Here is an 18,310-nt window from a genome sequence, read left to right as displayed (position 1 = left end):
ACCAGGTTTTCGAATTAACAGACCACGGCAAAAAAAAAAATGGGATCCAGCAAAAAATTTCATTGCAGGAACACACTACCTTTGCTGGACAAACTTTGCAATTGCCATGTAGTGAAAGCTCGTTAATTCAAACCTCGATAATTCGAATTTTCGGATAATTCGAACTACACTACTTGGTCCGGCCAAGCTCCATAGCGATCTGCGTATAAAAAAGCCCATTAATTCAAAAGCGAGTCGGTTCCGCTACGGATAATTCCAACTACGCGCCGCCGCGGCTGGGCGGCTTGGCACACGGCACGTGGCCAAAAAAAAAAAAAAGCACCTCCGCATAGTTAGAGGCTGCGCACGTCCTAAACGGGGACAGAAGATGGAACCAGATAAAACCGTGGAAGAGTGAGTCTGTAAAGCCTAAATGGCGCCATCACCGGCAGCCGGCCGCGCCGGAGGGTAGGGGTTTGAGGCCGCGGTGGCGGCTGTCTACCCTAATTTCCGCGCAGCCTCCGAAACTCGCAACTCAATACTCGTTAATTCGAGCCCTGTTAATTCGGAAATACGGATAAGTACTGTCGGCGCAGTCCCAGCCAACGCCCATGAAAGGCTATGACTTCGGACGGGCGCTACAAATTACAGGCGAAAAACTTTTTTTTTTTTTTTTTTAGCGACTGTCGTCCATCCTTCCACCCATCAGTCACCAACGGAAGCACGCGGTCAGCCGCTGGCTGGAAGTGGCTAACGTGGGCTGTCAGCACGGACCAATCAGGCCGTGACCGCGTCTGACTTCCGCCCGCTTCTACAACATGGCCGCACCAGCCAAAGCGGCCTCTCTCTTCACTACGAACTCGTCGTTGCTGCTACACTGTGCCTCATGTTCACGGAAAACAAAAGTTGCACAAAGCTTTCGCTTTGTCTGAAGATGCCCGCAGCACAAAATTTTAGCGATGAAACGTGCCAGATTTTCAGAATGCTTGTGGATTTTCAAAGCTACTAGGCTTAGCCATTACGCGTCGGTAGATGTCACGAAGCGTGGGAAGTTCAAACAGGTTAACTATTTTGGTTCAGGAAGGGGTCACAAAGAATATTTTGTCCTGTTTGTCATCATTGAATGTATAAGAGCTTAATTGTAAATGCACAGCTGTTCTTTTCAGCTTTTTACTAAGCATATGGAATCATGCCATTTCTAAATCCTGGCGGCAGTGGTCTGGCAGCAGCTGCCCGTTTTCCGCCGCTTGTGGTGCTGTACGGTGGCGGTGCGGCGGCGTTCCGCTGCGCTACTGAAAACGAGGCTTGCACAACCGGATAAGCGCTGGCACTCTGCAAAGTTCGCTTTTCCCCCTTGATAGAGCTAAGGTCAATGTTATCGCTGTGCAGCATCTTGACGCACTGCCAAGAAATGCGTTGTGGACCGTGACGGTGCGAAACAGAGGGAAGCGTTAGTGACGGACGCTTTTTTTTTTTAATTCTTAGGCAAAAATCGGGGGTGGGTGGGTTCATTATGCGAGTGGGTTTGTTGCACGAGTAAGACGGTACATATACCGTAATGCAAATGGTTCTTGTCAGTTCTTTCGAGGCCATTCGATAATTCGAACATCAGATAATTCACACTTTTTTCCCGGTCCTGTGAAGTTCGAATTAACGTGCTTTTACTATAGGAAGAACAGGGAGGTGCATCAACAAACTCCTTGGGGAACATGACAAAAAGGTAGAAAATAATAAAGATAAATACACACCCTCTTGTGAGGAGGCTCCATCGCTGCCGCGACGCACCATGAAAGATGCCACGGGGACTTCACCATTCTTGAGCTGCTCTGCTCTTGCGCTCCCGACAATGCACACACAATAAAGCATTGATGGAAATGTGAAAAATAGTCACTGTCACGGTGTGCCCATCTCAACAGCAGACAAGCATTGTGCATTCTCTAACAAAAAAAATTACCACGACAAAAGCGGTTCCTGTCAGTTTTTGTTGGGATCATTCGATAATTTGAACTTCAGATTATTTAAAAAGTTCTTCTGGTCATATTATCTGAAAATTTCTTCCAGTTGCTTAAATTACGATTAACGAGCTTTTATTGTAGTGTCAATCTACTCCCCATCCCCATTGTCCCATGAGTGACACATAACTCTGGTAGCCTGGAAGTTCCTGCGAGACGGTGCAATGCTGGGTTCACGTGGAGGATTTTTTCCTGCTTTCTGTCACATACGTATTATGCCCATCGTTCTCGCGTTGTGCGCTTAACAATTTTGATGTTCCTGTTAGCGATGTTCGTGGCCAAGCAGCACATTCCCGCATATGGTCGTCTGGTGCCTGTTTTCATTGCAAGCGAGCACTACATCCAGAAACTTTCGATCTATCCGACTCGCTGCCATGGCCACAATGCACATTGTAACTGCGGTGTCGATCTCGTTCATGCTAGGCCAGTGTTCGTTATAAATGGGCACAGCTGCATGGTGTTGCTACGTTTGAACGGTGACGTTCGTTTCTGTTGTGCAACATGGTGACCCTGGTGCTCTGCCGTTTGTTTGAAAAATGGAGGTCTATACATCGTGCAGGGCTAGTGCAGGTTTTGTGTGCACTACAGGCAGAAAGGTTGGCGACGCTTCAGCCAGCATAGGGGCTGATCAAAACTGGCCTAGCTCACAAGGATAAGGAGGTGACTGAGTAATTTATTGCTTTTGAGTGAGGAAAGCACAAGTGTGCAAGAAAGCATGACTAAACTGGCTGACATAAATGGAAAGCCAAGAGATTTTGATGTGGAGGAGATCGTAAAGAAAAGTGAAAAGCCACGTGTCAGGACATTTGAGCTACTGTGCTCGAAAGTATGTGCAGTGTATGTATGGTCTGTTCAACTAGACATCTATGACATATTTCGCAAATATGTCTCCTCCTCTTCAATTCTAAAACATAGAATTGAAGACCTCTGAGGTGCGACTATGTGCCAATAATTACAATCTTAATGGCGTAATGCATCTTTACATTGCACTCAAACTCTTCTAGCGTTGTTTGCCAGGCTTAGAGATTGGAAACTAAAAGCTATATGCTCCGGATTGCTTCCTAAACCAATGTTTTATTGCTCCTAAGTACTTCAGGTTCGAAATTTTAGTGCTCTGAACTTCTCCTAAATCGACATTCCTCTACTCCAGAGTGCTCCAAATTGGAAATTTTAGTGCTCCAAATATTGCTTCAAATTGCATTTTACTAGTACAGTCGAGCCCACATATTACGGCCCCACTTTAGACGAACTTTCGCTTGTAACAAAAGAGAACCGCGCGACCGTCAAAATATGCATTGTTTCAATGGCTCAAAATCACACGTATAACGGACGTCATTAAGCCCTGCTGATCGGTTACAGTGAATGGACGGTGTAAACCCGGCGCCAAGATGCAAGATAACCTGCCTCGGACCCCTTTGTGCGCCCGGGGCGAGGCATGTTTTCCCGAGCCTCATCACAAGAGAACTGCCCGCCCCGTTTCGTGCCGCTCTCAAGAGAGCTACCCTTTCCCCGCCGACGCGCCTACCAAGATCGCCCTCCCGCCCCTCCTTGCAACTCCTCTCCCCTCTTCTCACTCTCTTGCAAATCCGCACTGCCACCGATGCTGATCGCGGAGGTCACGCTCCGTGAAGCAGACCTTCCGTGGGAGCCAAGAGGTGGCTGCACTGACGCTCACGGACGCCCCTCATTTGTCTCTCCGCTGGCGCTGTGCATCTGTATATTTAGCTTGATTGCCACCTGTGCACGTTTCACGTCTACCTCATCGTGCTCTTTTGTCACTGTTGTTGCGGTGCGGACGTTTCGTTGGCTTCGTTCAAATCTCGGGCTCTGGTTGTAATTCAGGGTGGCGGACGGGAACACCGTGCCCATTTCCATTGTATTCAGTGATAGAGGTGATGAAAGCGGCCTGGGCGGAGGTGATGGCCACTGGTGAGCGGAACTGCTTCTGCAAGGCCGGTTTCGTTGACACAGTGTCTGATGCCGAGCCTGATGCTTCGGAAGATGACCAGCCGGCGGCGATTTGTAGCAGCGCATCGTCGACTCCGACATGGGGAGTCATGACATTGGTTGGAATGATTTTATTTCTGTCAATGACGACGCCAACACCGTGGAATGGAACCGTGCACGGACGAGGGCATCGTTTCTGAAGTGCGGGACAAGAGTGGCGCTGCGGAATCAGATGAGGATGAAACCTTGGAGCCAGCGCCCGTAAGTGCGCCTGTAGCAATGAGCTACATAGAGAGCCTCAGACAACTTGTCTATGCCAAGGGCCTCGGCGATAGCACGCTTCTGCTTTAAATAAACTGGAAACCTCTCTCATCAGATCTGCGCTGCGAAAACAGACGTCCGTCACGGACTTTTTCGCAAAGAAAAAATTTTGTGTTTTGAAAAGCAAATGTCTTTAAAGCTGTAGTTCACTTACTACGAACTTCGGCATATACTGAATGGACGCCACGTGACGCTCATGGTCGTTATAAGCGGGCTCGACTGTAGCATCACTGGAAGAGACAAAAGATTAGAGGATGCTGAAGTTCAAATTTTGAATGCATACAATTTCGAACCCACCAAATGCATTAAAAACATTGTTGCTGGAGGTTGTCTTTTAACATCCCAGGCATACCAAAACTATATTAAATAGTGTTGCAGGGCCCCTTTAAGAGAGGGAAACAGTGCTGATGACAGGACGCACTCACGTCGTTATCATTACCGATGTTCTTCTCGCGTAACATCATGCACCAACTAGCTCACCAAAATGCTCTCTATAAAACTGTGTATTTAAGCCGCGGAGGACAAGAAAAATGTGGATGATAGAAACAAAAGCCTCAGAGGCAACCTGCGCAACTGAATCTCGTAGAGCACTGCCCGCACGCAGTTTCTTGCACCTACTTTCGTTTTTGCACCTTTGGCCATTCGCATTCAAGTTACAGCGGCAATGGAAGCATAGCAACAGGTGAAACCAAATTTACACTGTCCATGAGATTGCCAGGCATAGGCTTGGGCGAAGCATGCCGAATACTGTGGTCGCAAGTGCTGATGGAGTGAATAGTGTCCCCGCATTGGCTGGTGTACTGTCGCCGGCATGTATAGTGAGTTGACAGTATTTGCAACATACCTAACGGGAATGCTGCCAGGGTTGTGATGGGAGCTATTGCAGGACTCGCATAAAAACATAGCACCTGGAAAAGTAACATTAGGGTTCAAGTGTATCAGTTTTTTTGTGAAACAATTGATAACCTTTGTCTTCCACACGACAATGCACTTCTTCATACCTCTGCATAAATGACAAGTATCGTTCACCTGGTGTGCTCAAAATAAATGTTGGATACGTGTCGCTGGACACGGTCTTTAGTAGACTGTACATCAGCACATGATCGGATTACTGTGTATTTTTTTATATAAGTAGATCTTCCTTTTATAAAAACGACCATTCGAAGTTGGGGGGTCAACCTATACAGTTGCAGACCGATTTTTCGGACACGAAGGGACCCAAAAAATGGTCCGAATAATCGAACAGTCCAAAAAATCCATGAAGTACAAGAAAATCACTTTATTTAGATGAAATCGGCTTTAAAATGTTACTGATTTTACCTTGCAGAAAATTTCTCTAGCTGGCGATGATTTGCACCTGTATTTGCGCCAAAGTTGTGCTTTCACTGTACACGCTAGACAGCAAGGTCACCGCATTTAGTTGGAATACTTCCCACGCTTCTTTGACGGACCCAGCGGGGTTATGTTGTCCACAACCCGAGTGTGCACCACACCGCTCGTCAAACACACGCAAATACAAGGCACTTTTCATTCATAGCGGCGAAACTGCCGGACGCAATCACAAAACTGCGAACGGGTGTAACTTCGTGAAGACTGAGCGCCACTCGGTCGGCGCAGTCAGAGAAACCCAAGTGATGAAACGACGACTGGCGAATTTATGAGACCCGCCGTGGTGGCTCAGTGTTTAGGGCGCTTGGCTACTGATCTGGAGTACCCGGGTTGGAACCAGACTGCGGTGGCCGCATTTCGATGGACGCGAAACGTAAAGGCGCCCGTGTGCTTTGCGATGTCAGTGCACGTTAAAGATCCCCAGGTGGTCGAAATTATTCCGGAGCCCTCCTTTACGGCACCTCTTTATTCTCTCAGTCCCTCTTTTATCCCTTCCCGCCAAGATGTGAGATAGCTCCTGCACAATTTCCTTCCCCCTACAACCAATTTTGAACGTGTTGGACAAGCGATAACTGCCCACGACAATGTTGGCAACAAAAGCAAGTTGACGGCGATGACAATCCAGCTGCCACCTCGAAGTGTCAGAGATAGCAGGGACCTCTACTGGCAACAATGAGGTACCGAAAGTATGTCAAGCCAATCCAACTGCAGCGTAAATCCACCTCAAACCAAAATGGCACCTTTTGCACTGGCGAAAAGACAATAAGATGGCCGACTTTGGCCCACAGGCGACTGAAATTAGTCCGAAAAATCGAACTTTCGGACTTTTGAAGTCCGAAATATCCGTCGCAAATATGTATGCGCTTCTATGGGGTGACTGAGTGTCTCATCGAGGTCCGAAATACCCTACAAGTCTGAATTACCCGTCGGCTACTGTACACACAGCCAACCTATATGCGGGGTCTAAGATAGTTCCGCCCGAGCTATGGCTAGTACGCGCCCCGTGCCAGTGCCCATTCCCAACAGAGTGTATGGAGCTCTGTTTCAAAAAAGGTTGTTCATTTGTAGGTAAATTGGCTCCCCTTGTGAAAATTTGAATTGCGTGCCGTTTACCAGGCTCGCTCGCACCGGCAGTTACTTTCCCAGATTAGCTGTATACAGTAAACGCTCGTTAATTCGAATTCCACGGGGCCGCCAGGCCAGTTCGAATTAACCAAAATTCGAACTAATGAAAGTGAGCAAAAATGGACGCGTTTGATGCCCGGAGGGCACGAAAAACATTTATTTAGCAAAACAATCTGTTATCATCTTCTGCTTCTTCTCTCTGAGGGCTACCGTAGTCACTCGGTCTTCTAGCGCACGAATGCGACGCAGGGAGTCTTCTTCCCCCTCTTCAAAGCTGAAGAAAAGGCGCGCGACATTCAGCACTCCCATAACTTCTGCCGCGGACGGACGCGCGGGCTCTTGCTCCTCGTCGTCGTCCTCGTCTTCTGCCTCTTCTGGGACAGATTGCTCCCCAACAATTTCACCGACAATGTCCTCATCACTTCAGGCACCGCACACTGCTGCATCGCTGTCTTCTTCAACGTAATCATCAAAACTAACGTCCTGCAGCACAGCACGCACAGCCGCAGGCAGAGGCTCTGGACTCCCATCGTCGCCACTTTCTTCCATATTTCCGGCAGCAAAGCCACAGTGGTGGAAGCAGTTTGCAATTGTGGACGGCGTGACCTGCTCCCATGCACGCACCAACATTGGAGCCTTTTTCTGTTGCTGGCGAAATCTTCGGCTTCGTAGGCATCCTCGCTGGCCTTCCTTTTCAGACGTAGGTCGACAGCGTGCTTGGTGGAATCCCGGGCTTTTTCGTGATTTCCACTTTGCTGGCCTTCCGTTCGTCCACCTTGGGTAAAATCGCCACTTTCTCCTTCACTGTCTTGGCGCGGTATTTCCCACGCGAACACATCTCGCGGACACAAGCTCCCAGCAAGCGGCGTGCAAAACGAGGGCTAAAACACTAAAACGTCGTTCCTCGAAGCAGTCACGGAAGGAAAGACAGGTTAGTACTTGTTCCAGCACCCTAGCGGCGCCCCGATGGTTGTGCCATATATCGTTCTGCCGTGAAAACTTCCAACGATGGTTTTCAACAGCGGCGCTTGGCGGCGCGCAGTTCGAATTATGGGTGGCGGCGCCAATTTTAGAGTGAATTAACGAGCTGTTACGCGCATAGACTTCTATGCGCTGCGGACCGGACCACGATGACTATTTCGAATTATCCAAAATTTCGAATTAACGAGTTGTGAATTAACGAGCTTTCACTGTACAACGCAAGACCAAACTTTCAGTAACCTTCGGAGCATGCGTAACGCCAGAATCCTAAACTACCAGATCGTCGGCTGTTGGATTGCCGCTAGTTAGCCCAGCCGCATGTGAGAACGCTCTTTTATTGCTTTTGATCTCCATTTGCTTTTGACTGCTGGCTTTGCAATTGCATCATTGCTCGTTCATTGCTTTAAGTTGTGCACGCGGCGACGTTGGAGAGGATAATGTATCGACTTGTGTACTTGGAGTCAATTTTTTGGCCAGCGAGGGTTGCGAGTTGTGGGGCTGACTTTTATTTTATTTTTTATTTTATAGGCAGCAATATAGGGTGGCTATATTGGTCATGTAGCCACTGCCAAACCAGGGCGTTCACTAATTGAAAGAAAAGGAACTTTAGTTTTCAGGTTTTTCTATGACAGTCATGTCCTTATAGCCACTTTTATTATGGAATGGGGGTTTGCGCTTTTTGCCCACAGTATGGTAAAGACAGAAATGATTGTCCATGTCCCTGCTTAATAGTGAGATGGCTCAGCATATTTTCTCCTGTTCAATGCAGGTCAAACTGGCTAACCAAGAGCAGGATCTTGTAAGTCTGTTGAAGAAAATTCCGTTGGGAGATGCAGAGCTGAATGACATCAGAGAGAAGGCAGAAGCCTTGCGTGATCACAGGCTGCAGTCTCGTGGTGATGCTTTGCTTCCACTGATGCTCTCAAGCTACATTTTCGATGCCCTGGTACTTTCTAGTAAGTACTATTCTGGTGTCTTGTTTGTTGTATGCATTTTGTATCTATCCTAGAAAGTAGGACTACTACTACTATTTAATGCAGGTATCATTAGGGGCTTTCTTGTTTATTTCAAGAGTCACTCATTGTTCTGTAATAAAGAACGAAAGCTTGGGGTATCTTCAAAGAATAGCCACCAGGAAAGCAGCACCACGCAGTGATAAAGACATTGGGTGATGAACTATGTGATAGTATTCTGACGTCTTGCTCTGTTAAACTTGCATCATTGATGCTGTAGTTGTTTACAGATGGACTAACGTAAAGTAGATATATAGAATGTTTGCCTAGGCGATGCAGCTTCCACCAAAGCTTTTAAGTTTCAGTGATCAAGGGTCTGTGTACACTTAAGTTTAGCCTTTTTCTGCCTTTAAAAAAAAATGCTGAAATTGTAGCAGTATTACCAGAAATTTTTTGTCCTAGATTATAGGAAATTTTTTTTTTTCACTAAATAGTAACATTTCAGACTTTCGAGCCTTTTCACACTATGCTAAAAGTTTCCATTCTCATTTCTACAGTTCACTTTGTTTCTGGCCATTTGCTTTCATAATTTTAGTCCCAGCCTCATGCTTTTTTCACTGTTATGTCTACTGCCTTAGGTTTTTGATGATTTTATCTTGACTGCATCCCACATTGCTTTAAGTGCACTGGTTTCAATTCCTGTCTGCCAGCACACCTGTCTGCAGAAGTCAAGAGGCAAGGCCATTATTTTTGCAGCTGTTCATGAGTAGCTACAACTTGTCACCTCATCTATCAATGTTGAATTGTTTTCTGAGATAAATACAGTATGTGCCTGCCCTTATAATCTGGTTGAGGCTTGCCTGTCAGCTGGGACAGCATTGTAAAAAAAGAGGCACCACCCAGTGCCACACCAATAAACAAGGTGATTATCAGATGGGGATTATTAGCCTTCAGGCAAAGCAGTGCACATTCAGCTAATCTGTGGCATGCTGCCTGTCTCAATGAAAATTCTGCAGGCTTTCCACTGCATAGAAACTTCCTGTTCCTAATGTTCTCTTTGTCGCTGGCCCCAGAGTAGTCATGTAATGACAGTGACGGTGATCCATGTAAGGGCGTCTAAAATTTATTTTTACTGTGGAACTCAGTCCATCATCAGACGCCAACCACTTGTGCAATTAAGGAAACTGTGGTTTAGCATGCGCGTATCCTCCTTGGACTACTTTGCAGCTCTGCCAGGGGTAGGAAACATCCGTATATACTGATGTCCAGCAAATACAGGCGTCAGCGCCAATATCTCCCATAGCGGCTGGAGGGAAGCCAACTAGAGCGCCATATCATCATGACAACGGCATCCAGCAGAAAAAAAAATTCATCCCCAAGCCGGATTCGAACCACCGCCGTCGAAATAAGAGAAGCTTCAAATTGCGGTTGCTCAGACCATACGGCCATGTCCGCAGCGTTGTGCGTGGGCAGAAATCATTCAGTTTTAAGTATCGGCTCACCTCCAGTCACCAGGTGCACTGAAGTTGTTGAAACCGAAACTAGCTGGAGGTTCCTATCCCTGGCTCTTCCAGTTTGGCGTTGATTTTGTGAAAATTGGCAATAGGCACAGACTCTTGTAAAACTGATAACTATGTGCAGCTGCTGAGCTGTGCTGACTGGCAAATGGTATTGGAAAATTATGTCACGAGGCCAAGGTCATTGTGCCCAACTCTCAGCATGGACCATTTTTCATGCAGGTCTTGGTCTTGCAGGGTCTCTCGGGACCTAGCCCAGGAGGAAAGTTCACGCATGTGGCTTAAACCTAGGGTCTTGTTTTCATGGGGAATGGGTTGCAACATAGTTGCCAAAACCTGCCAAGATGGCAACACCCAGCAAGCAAGCTGTGTCAGTGCCCTTCGGCCAAAGTGGACAAGTAGTGGTGCTGCCAGAAGGGCTCGTTTAGCTTTCATAATACTGCTTCTTCTGCATGGTCCCACTCATTGCATTGTTTGTGTTTTACTGTCCAGCTTGTGCGCCTCTCTAAAACTTCTCTTTTGATTCTTATAATGAACACATACCATTCTATTCAACTTTGCCTTTAGGTGAACATGCACTTGTTGACATTTCCTAGGTTTTTCAGTTTTTTAAGAGAGCAGGTTCTTTAAACAAATTGTAGATTCAATAAAATACAGTAATCCCTCGTTATAACGAAATCGCTTTACTCGAAATATCGCTTTATTCGAAATTTCTTGCGGCCCTGACCCAAACGCATGCATTTTAAGCCACATTACTCAAAGTGCACGAAGAGCTTGACCCACTTTGAGCGAAGTGGCGACCGGAGGCATCGCCGCTGTGGCCGCGAGCCTTTTGCGCATGCAGTGACAAATTAATACCGCCGACGAATTAGTCTCGGGCAGGCACAGAACAGGCCACAAAAGTACCAAACCTACGACCGATGACCCTAGCTGTTTACAGCGGATGCGAACGGAAGCACGCCCGAATTGGTCGCAGTCGTATCGCTGGTGTCCCTCGTGATATAATCCAAACGAAAATAAAATTTTCGTGATGCTTTGCGATGCCAGAAAACCGCGGTCTATTGGATGCCGAAATGTGGCCAAAAGACCGCGGGCAGACTTGAGCCGTAGCATTCCAAGGGGTGTGCTCAGTGAGCAAAATTTTACCGCTCTAAAGAACATTTCTGGCACTGAAACATGCCAGAAAGCATAAAAAAAGTGTCCCTCCGTTTATGAGTCCATTCACGCTTGCGGGTCGTGAGTGAGGTGAGCTTTCGGCAACGAACTGAGCTGCTCCCTGGCTGCCATAGTCGTCGCTAAGCCTAACCGTTTCACATCAACCAAAGCAGACGAAACTCTTTTGAAAGCGCGCGAACAATGTCATTGTCGAGAGTTTTCACTTCAAATGAGAAGGCCACCCGCAGGTCTCACTTGCAAGCGTGTACAACGGTGTTGTTGAGCTGCTGCCTGGTCGCACGCCCTTTGCCGTGTTCGACGCGAGGAGCTACGTTAACAAATCGGGAAGACGGCTTTTGGGAAGCCGGTCTAGAAATTTGCTTGCTGCTCGTCATAATCGGCCTGCATCACAATAAAACACCGCCCCTAGCTTCGTTGTACTTTTGGCGGTGCAAATCGACCGATAACTTGCGAAAAACAAAAAATCCGAGCGTCGCCAGCGGCGAGTCAACGCAACCACGGTGTTTCCCCGGCGATTTTCTTGAGCAGGTCGTGCTTGATTCGTGCCATCCGACTAGACAAACATTCTAAATGCATGGTAGGGTCATTGAATTTTGTCCCTAGACATCTGTCAACAGCGAGGACGCGACGCTGCGCGTACACTGACACCCGAACCGTAGAACTAGCACAGTGTCGTCGACAACGGTGCGCCGAAAAACTCTCGCCAAAAAACTCAATTGCAAACTTCAGAGCTGTACACCTCGGGAACAAAACTGCCCGTAATCATGCGAAGCCCCTACTGCAAAATCGTTCAGTTTTCACGATCACGCTGCATACCTACAATGAGCGGCTAATCGTCTTTTGACCACAACAAACACAACTCGAGCCACGGCATTTCTGTGACCCCCCCCTCGCCTGCTTGAAAGCGGCCACTGCCTTCGCGACTCAAAATACCCCGAAGGTTGAATGCATGGGTGGCGACCGCGGCCTCGTGCAATGCTTGGTCAGATTAGAGCAGGGGTTACACGCACCCAGTAAGAACTTGAAACAGCCAAAGCTCGCTGCCTTTTTTGCACCTGACTAAAGTTTTGCTTCACTGAATACATTGTATTTTGACTTCCTCGCCGCTGCGACGCAATTAAAGCTCGACTGTTTTAGATTTTCTCGGATGGTCGCTTATATCAAATTACTGCTTATAATGAATTTTTCTCGCCATCCCGCTGACTTCGTTAGAATGAGGGATTACTGTATAGTCAGTTTATTACAAGATGCGGACTTTTTTTTAACCACGCCTCAGTCACACTCTCATTCCTGAGAAGGCTGAGATCTTTATTCGATTGGTTGGAAGCCTCGGCATCCTTGCCTAGTCAAGCATGGTTGCAGAGGTTACCCAATTTTCTTGAAAGCTTTTACTACTGGCCATTTTAAAATGACTTTTCTTTAGCACCACTAGGTAGTAAAACTAATATTTTAGGCCTTCTACACCACCGATCACTTTTTACTTTATAAAATTCTGCCGAAAACTTTTCTGTGCCTCTTGCCTGGTGCATGATGGCCTTAGCTGCCTATGTGCCGTTAAACACAACACAACTCTTTTTAATTTGCCATGTCAGATTGTTTTATGTCAGAAAAAATGCATTGTAACATTTATTTTGCACATTGGAGTGTTTTTGAAGCTGCCTTGTTGATTGTAAGCAAAAATACATTGTCACTCTTTGTATTTGCTGGAACAGAAGGAGACTAGCCAAGGTCTGGTGCCAGAAGCCTTTGGTGAAGTTTTTCTCTAAGCTGGCCCAATTTGCCTCGCATGTCTAGAAAGTTTCGTCTTCACTTCTGTTGGGTGGACTTGACATGTGCTGCGAGCACCAAGTTTTGTGCTACACCCATGGTTTTTATGCACAGTTTTTTGTTGCAAGTATCTCTGACTGAATCCAGGTTATAACTCTAAAATTTACAATGAAGGGTTGGTTAAACTGTCCTCAATGTTATCGCCTGCTAAACTTGTATGTTTCGCTCGCATTTTGCAGAGAACAACACAAAAGGTGCGCCCAGCCCGGGCACCAAGTTGCCATCGGACGAGACTTTAGGATTTGAAGCAGCAGTAGCTGCCCTAGGTAAGTTATTTGTTGCAGTGAACAGAAAAATGTACATTGGATATGTGTTGCCCTCATCTAATTTTGCATTTTTATGTATTGGTTTCTTTACAGGGTTGAAGGCAAATGTTTCAGAAGCTGAGCATCCATTGTTGTGTGAAGGAACAAGGAGACAAAGGGGTGATCTCAGCATTACATTACTCGTGTTCTATAAAGACGATCAAGAAAAGCTGGCCAAGGTTTGTTCTTTAAATGTTGGAACAGTGTGAGTGGTACACCTACAGTGGAAGAGAGATGCCACTACAGTAAAACCTGGTCGATACATTCCTGGTTCTGATACTTAAAATCGTGGGCAGTAAAGAACGTCCCATAGAATTATGCTATTTTTCTCTCAATGAATGCATTCTTGGATAACACAACCTCCTGTCTACTACGTTCAAAATTTCGCCAAAACTGGTCATGTAATATGTTCAGCAACCAGATGCACAGGTGCAAACATACGAGTGGGCTGAACCTGGGAGCACACAAAATGGAAGAGCTGGAATGCCGCTGCAGTCTTCCACTGTGGTGGCCTCTTTGCAGTGCAGAGGGGAGAAGTATGAAAGAACAAACGGCGTTAACTTACGAGCGGGCCATCCCAGTGGGGACACAATATGAAGGAGAAATTTAGTTGCTGCTTCGTAGTGCCTAATGGCTATGGAGTGAAGCATCCGAGAACTACAGTAGTTCGCTTGCATACAAGCGGGCCGGGTCTGGAGAATGCAGCTTGATAAGCGAAAGTGGCAGTGAAGTGTACCAGTTTATGTACACCCATGCTCCCACAGGCAAGAGCTGTAGCTTTTCCTTATAATTTGTATGCTGAAAAAAAGCAAGGCGATGGACCTGCTTCTCTAGAGAGTATGCGCAGGACTCTCTGGTTTGCAAAACCAGTCTACTAGGCTTAGTCAAGTACCGTCATTGCCATTTTCAAGATCGAGGCAAACCAAACTGTCTCCTTGTGGTGGTACATCTTCCCATTATTTTCAAGTTAATAAACTACTATACTGTGGTTGGGTAGTTTTGTTGTTTGCATAGTAAACATGTTTAGCAAGTGTGCCATGTCAAGGGGTGATACCTGCAAGTTTCCCAACACTGCTAGCTCATCTGGTCGTATGGACCTATTCTTTTCTTCTAACTTTCTTGCTTAAATGCCAAGGAATTCTTCCTGGGAAAATGCCGAAGGAAATTCTCACTGTAAGGAATGCTAGAGGAGTGTGCACTAGATGTGCATGTGCATTTACATGTGCATGGGTGAATTTTTTTGTCCACAATCTTGCAGATAATGGATCGCTTGCTGGACAAGGAGGTCCACCAGATGTACAAGAGCCCACCACTGAGCTCATACTACAGCACCTCTACTCCCCCTGTGGTGACTGCGCTAAACACAGCATTTCCTGCATCTGAGGGCACTTCAGCAGGCTCCTCTGGCGGACCACCAGCCAAGGCAGATGACATGGCATCTGCCGCAGCACACCCCACAAGTGGTGCTGCAGAAGGCAGCAGTGACAACACCAGCTGTGCTGGTGCTGCTGACTGCATCGGTGATGGGAGTTCAGTTGCAGCAGTGGCAACAGCAGCTGCGGCAGCAGCAGTAGCTGAGCCGGGAAGCCCCCCACCTGTGGCACCTGGAGGGGCACGTCAGGAACACTCTGGGGGAGCAAGGGTCAAATCGCACCGACACAACAGGTGGGGAGAATTCGAATTTACTCTAGTCTTTTGGGATTGAGTTAAGGCTAAACGGGAGCAAACTCCTTGTCTGAATACGGGGTTATGTTTTTCTTAATTGCTGCCATCTGCAAGAACTGATGCTAAGAATCACTGTCTGGACATACTAGCATGCTAGCACTTTGTCACTCATTTTGCAAAATAATGTGGCTGAAATATGCATGCCACACAAATTGCTGCTGGATGTTCCACAAGTGTCATGCAATTTTTGTGATGCCATCCTGTGTCACAATGAACCAACATTTCCTGCGTTTTATGCGTGTCCTCTCCACCAAATGTATGCAGTAGGAAGTCAATTAGAAATATTGCAAAACAGCTACTACAACGCCTAATTGCTTTCAGCGCTCTCTGGCAACATTTAACTCTGGGTGTAGTGTGTCTTGCACCCATTTCACATTACCAGTGTCGTGACATTGCATACCGTATTTATTTGTGTAATTTGCAGAATTTTTTTTCCCTAAAATCAAGGCTTCAAAAAAGGGGTTCACAAGTTACGTGGAGACTTCGCGGTCATGTCCTAAACTACCAAGGTCATAACGCGCAGTATACGGTATATTGCTGCACAGTAGTCGTCCCCGCAACTCGCGCCCCTCGCTAGCCATAAAAAAGTTTACTCCAAATGTAAATCTGCACATACCCCTCCCCCGCTTTCACTCCACACCCACGTTATGTAGTTCCCCGCATGTTGGCCTGACGACGAGTGCACACCTCAAAGCAATAAACATGGAACAATACAGTCACAAAGCCAGAAGTCAGAGGCAAATAGAGATAAGGTGATAAAACAGCGCCCTCGCATGCGGCCTGGCTGAGTAGCGGCAAACAGAACAGCCAACGGTTCGGAAGTTTCGGATTCTTGACGCGACGCACGCTCTAGAGGTTACCGAAAGTTTACTCTCACAGTCGCTCGTACGGAAAAGCAACCGCTCACACGATTGAGCCGTGTAAACTGTGCACAATTGACTTTTCTGTACTGGGACTAATTTGCAAAGTAATTACTTTTTTCTTAAACACTAGTACTTCCTCTCTTTTCACAGCCACATACGGCGACATGGCAGCGCCGATCTTCCGAAGCGTGCCATGCGCACACCCACGTGTATGCTGATGTGCGTACACAGCAAGGAGCTCAAAATATGCGAGTGGAAGTTTGTTTTTTTATTTATATATATATATAAATGTGGGGGGAAAATTAGGGGTGTGCAAATTACACGAATAAATACGGTACAGTCGAGCCCACATATAACGGCCCCACTTAAAACGAACTTCTGCTTATAACGAATGAGACCTGCGCGACCGGCAAATTATACATTCTTTCAGTGGCACAAAATCACACGTATAACGAACGTCATTAAGCCCTGCTGATCGGTTACACAGCGAATGGACGGCGTAAACCCGGCGCCGCGATGCGAGATAACCTGCCTCCGGCCCCTTTATGCGCTCGGCGCGCGGCATGTTTCCTTGAGCCTCATCCTAGGCAAACTGCCCGCCCCATCTCGTACCGCTCTGAAGCGAGCTACCCTTTCCGCGCCGACGCCCCTTCCCCGCCCCTCCTCGCAACTCCACTCCCCTCTCCTCACTCTCTTGCTAATCCGTGCGTGGCCTCTGCGATCAACCACACCGCCGCCGGTGCCGATCACTCCGTGAAGCAGGCTTTCCATGGAAGCCAAGAGGTGGCTGCACTGACACTCACGAACGCCCCTCATTGGTCTCGGCTGGCGCTGTACATCTGTTTCTTTAGCTTGATTGGCTTGATTGCCGCCTGTGCATGTTGCATGTTTACCCCGTCGTGCGCTTTTGTCAATCTTGTTGCTTATCATGTTGCGGTGCGGGCGTTTCGTTGGGTTCGTTCAAATCTTGGGCTCTGGTTGTAATTCGGGATGGCGGACGGGAACACCGTGCCCATTTGCCATTGTAATCAGTGGTAGAGGTGACGAAAGCGACCAGGGCGAAGGTGACGGCCACTGGCGTGCTGAACTGCTTCCGCAAGGCCGGCTTCATCGACACGGTGTCTGATGCCGAGTCTGATGCTTCGGAAGGTGACCAGCCCGGCGGAGATTTATGGCAGCGCGTCGTCGACTCCGACATGGGGGTTCATGACATTGGTTGTAGTGATTTTATTTCTTTTGATGACGACACCGACACCACGGAACCGTGCATCGTTTCTGAAGTGCGGGATGAGAGTGACGCTGAGGAATCGGATGAGGATGAAACTTCGGAGCCAGCACTCATAAGCGCGCCTATAGCAATATGCTGCATAGAGAGCCTCAGACAACTTGTGTATGCCAAGGGCCTTGGTGATAGCACGCTTCTGCTTTAAATAAACTGGAAACCTCCCTCATCAGATCTGCGCTGCAAAAACAGACGTCCATCACAGACTTTTTCGCAAAGAAAAAATTTTCTGTTTTGACTCTTTAAAGCGGTGGCCCACTTATTACGAACTTCGGGATATAAAGAACGGACGCCGTGTGACGCTCATGTTTGTTATAAGCGGGCTCGACTGTATTTCTTGCCATGAGACTTCTATGTCATACATGTCATACACTTCTATGTCATACATGAGCTTCTGCCGTCAAGTACAAGCACTTTCTGCCTTCTGCTCTTAATCCTAGAGATGGCACATTTCTGCACAGTACTTGTGGGCCTGTAAAATTTTTTACATGAGGAATCTTTAGGCATATTCAGTGAATGTGTGCTTTTCGCTGCATGGTGTACAGAAGTGCTGGTGACAGTGGCGATCGTAGTGAAGGGGCTTCAAGTCCCGGCTGGGAGGAGAACTTCAAGGCTTGGGAAGCCAAATTTCGCTGCACAAACTTCAGGACAACAAAGAAGCACTCAGCAGGTGAGTAACATTTGAAAGTCTTTTTTATTTGTTTTGAAAGGCCCTGAAGCACTTCTTATAGAAAGTAAGCCTGCCCAATCTTTACACCTTGTGCCGAAGAACTTCCCAGTCAGATATTGTTGCTCTATGTGTAAGTGTGGACCTAAAGTCTCTGCTTCAAAAGTAGCTTTGCTTTTCCTTCATCTTTCTCAAGTCTGTGCCCTCCTTTGCACTTCTAGCATGTCATTTCTGTTTCTTA

The 18,310-nt window shown here is 47.2% G+C and overlaps 1 protein-coding gene across 2 annotated transcripts in view; it reads left to right on the top strand.

Annotated features, from left to right (window-relative positions):
- Dora (zinc finger SWIM domain-containing dorado) overlaps nucleotides 1-18,310 on the top strand; it is a 104,229-nt gene that overhangs the window by 61,137 nt on the left and 24,782 nt on the right. For both annotated transcript variants that reach the window (XM_077648939.1, XM_077648938.1), the window contains exons 15-19: nucleotides 8,524-8,710; nucleotides 13,407-13,493; nucleotides 13,587-13,711; nucleotides 14,791-15,197; nucleotides 17,948-18,072. In XM_077648939.1, coding sequence (XP_077505065.1) covers nucleotides 8,524-8,710; nucleotides 13,407-13,493; nucleotides 13,587-13,711; nucleotides 14,791-15,197; nucleotides 17,948-18,072 — 931 coding nt within the window. The remainder of the gene's footprint in view (nucleotides 1-8,523; nucleotides 8,711-13,406; nucleotides 13,494-13,586; nucleotides 13,712-14,790; nucleotides 15,198-17,947; nucleotides 18,073-18,310) is intronic.

Source organism: Amblyomma americanum, chromosome 1 (genome assembly GCF_052857255.1).
Source record: "Amblyomma americanum isolate KBUSLIRL-KWMA chromosome 1, ASM5285725v1, whole genome shotgun sequence".
In the NCBI taxonomy this organism is placed as follows: domain Eukaryota; kingdom Metazoa; phylum Arthropoda; class Arachnida; order Ixodida; family Ixodidae; genus Amblyomma; species Amblyomma americanum.
Note: the sequence above shows the minus strand (reverse complement) of the source record. Positions and strands in the feature narration are given on the sequence as shown.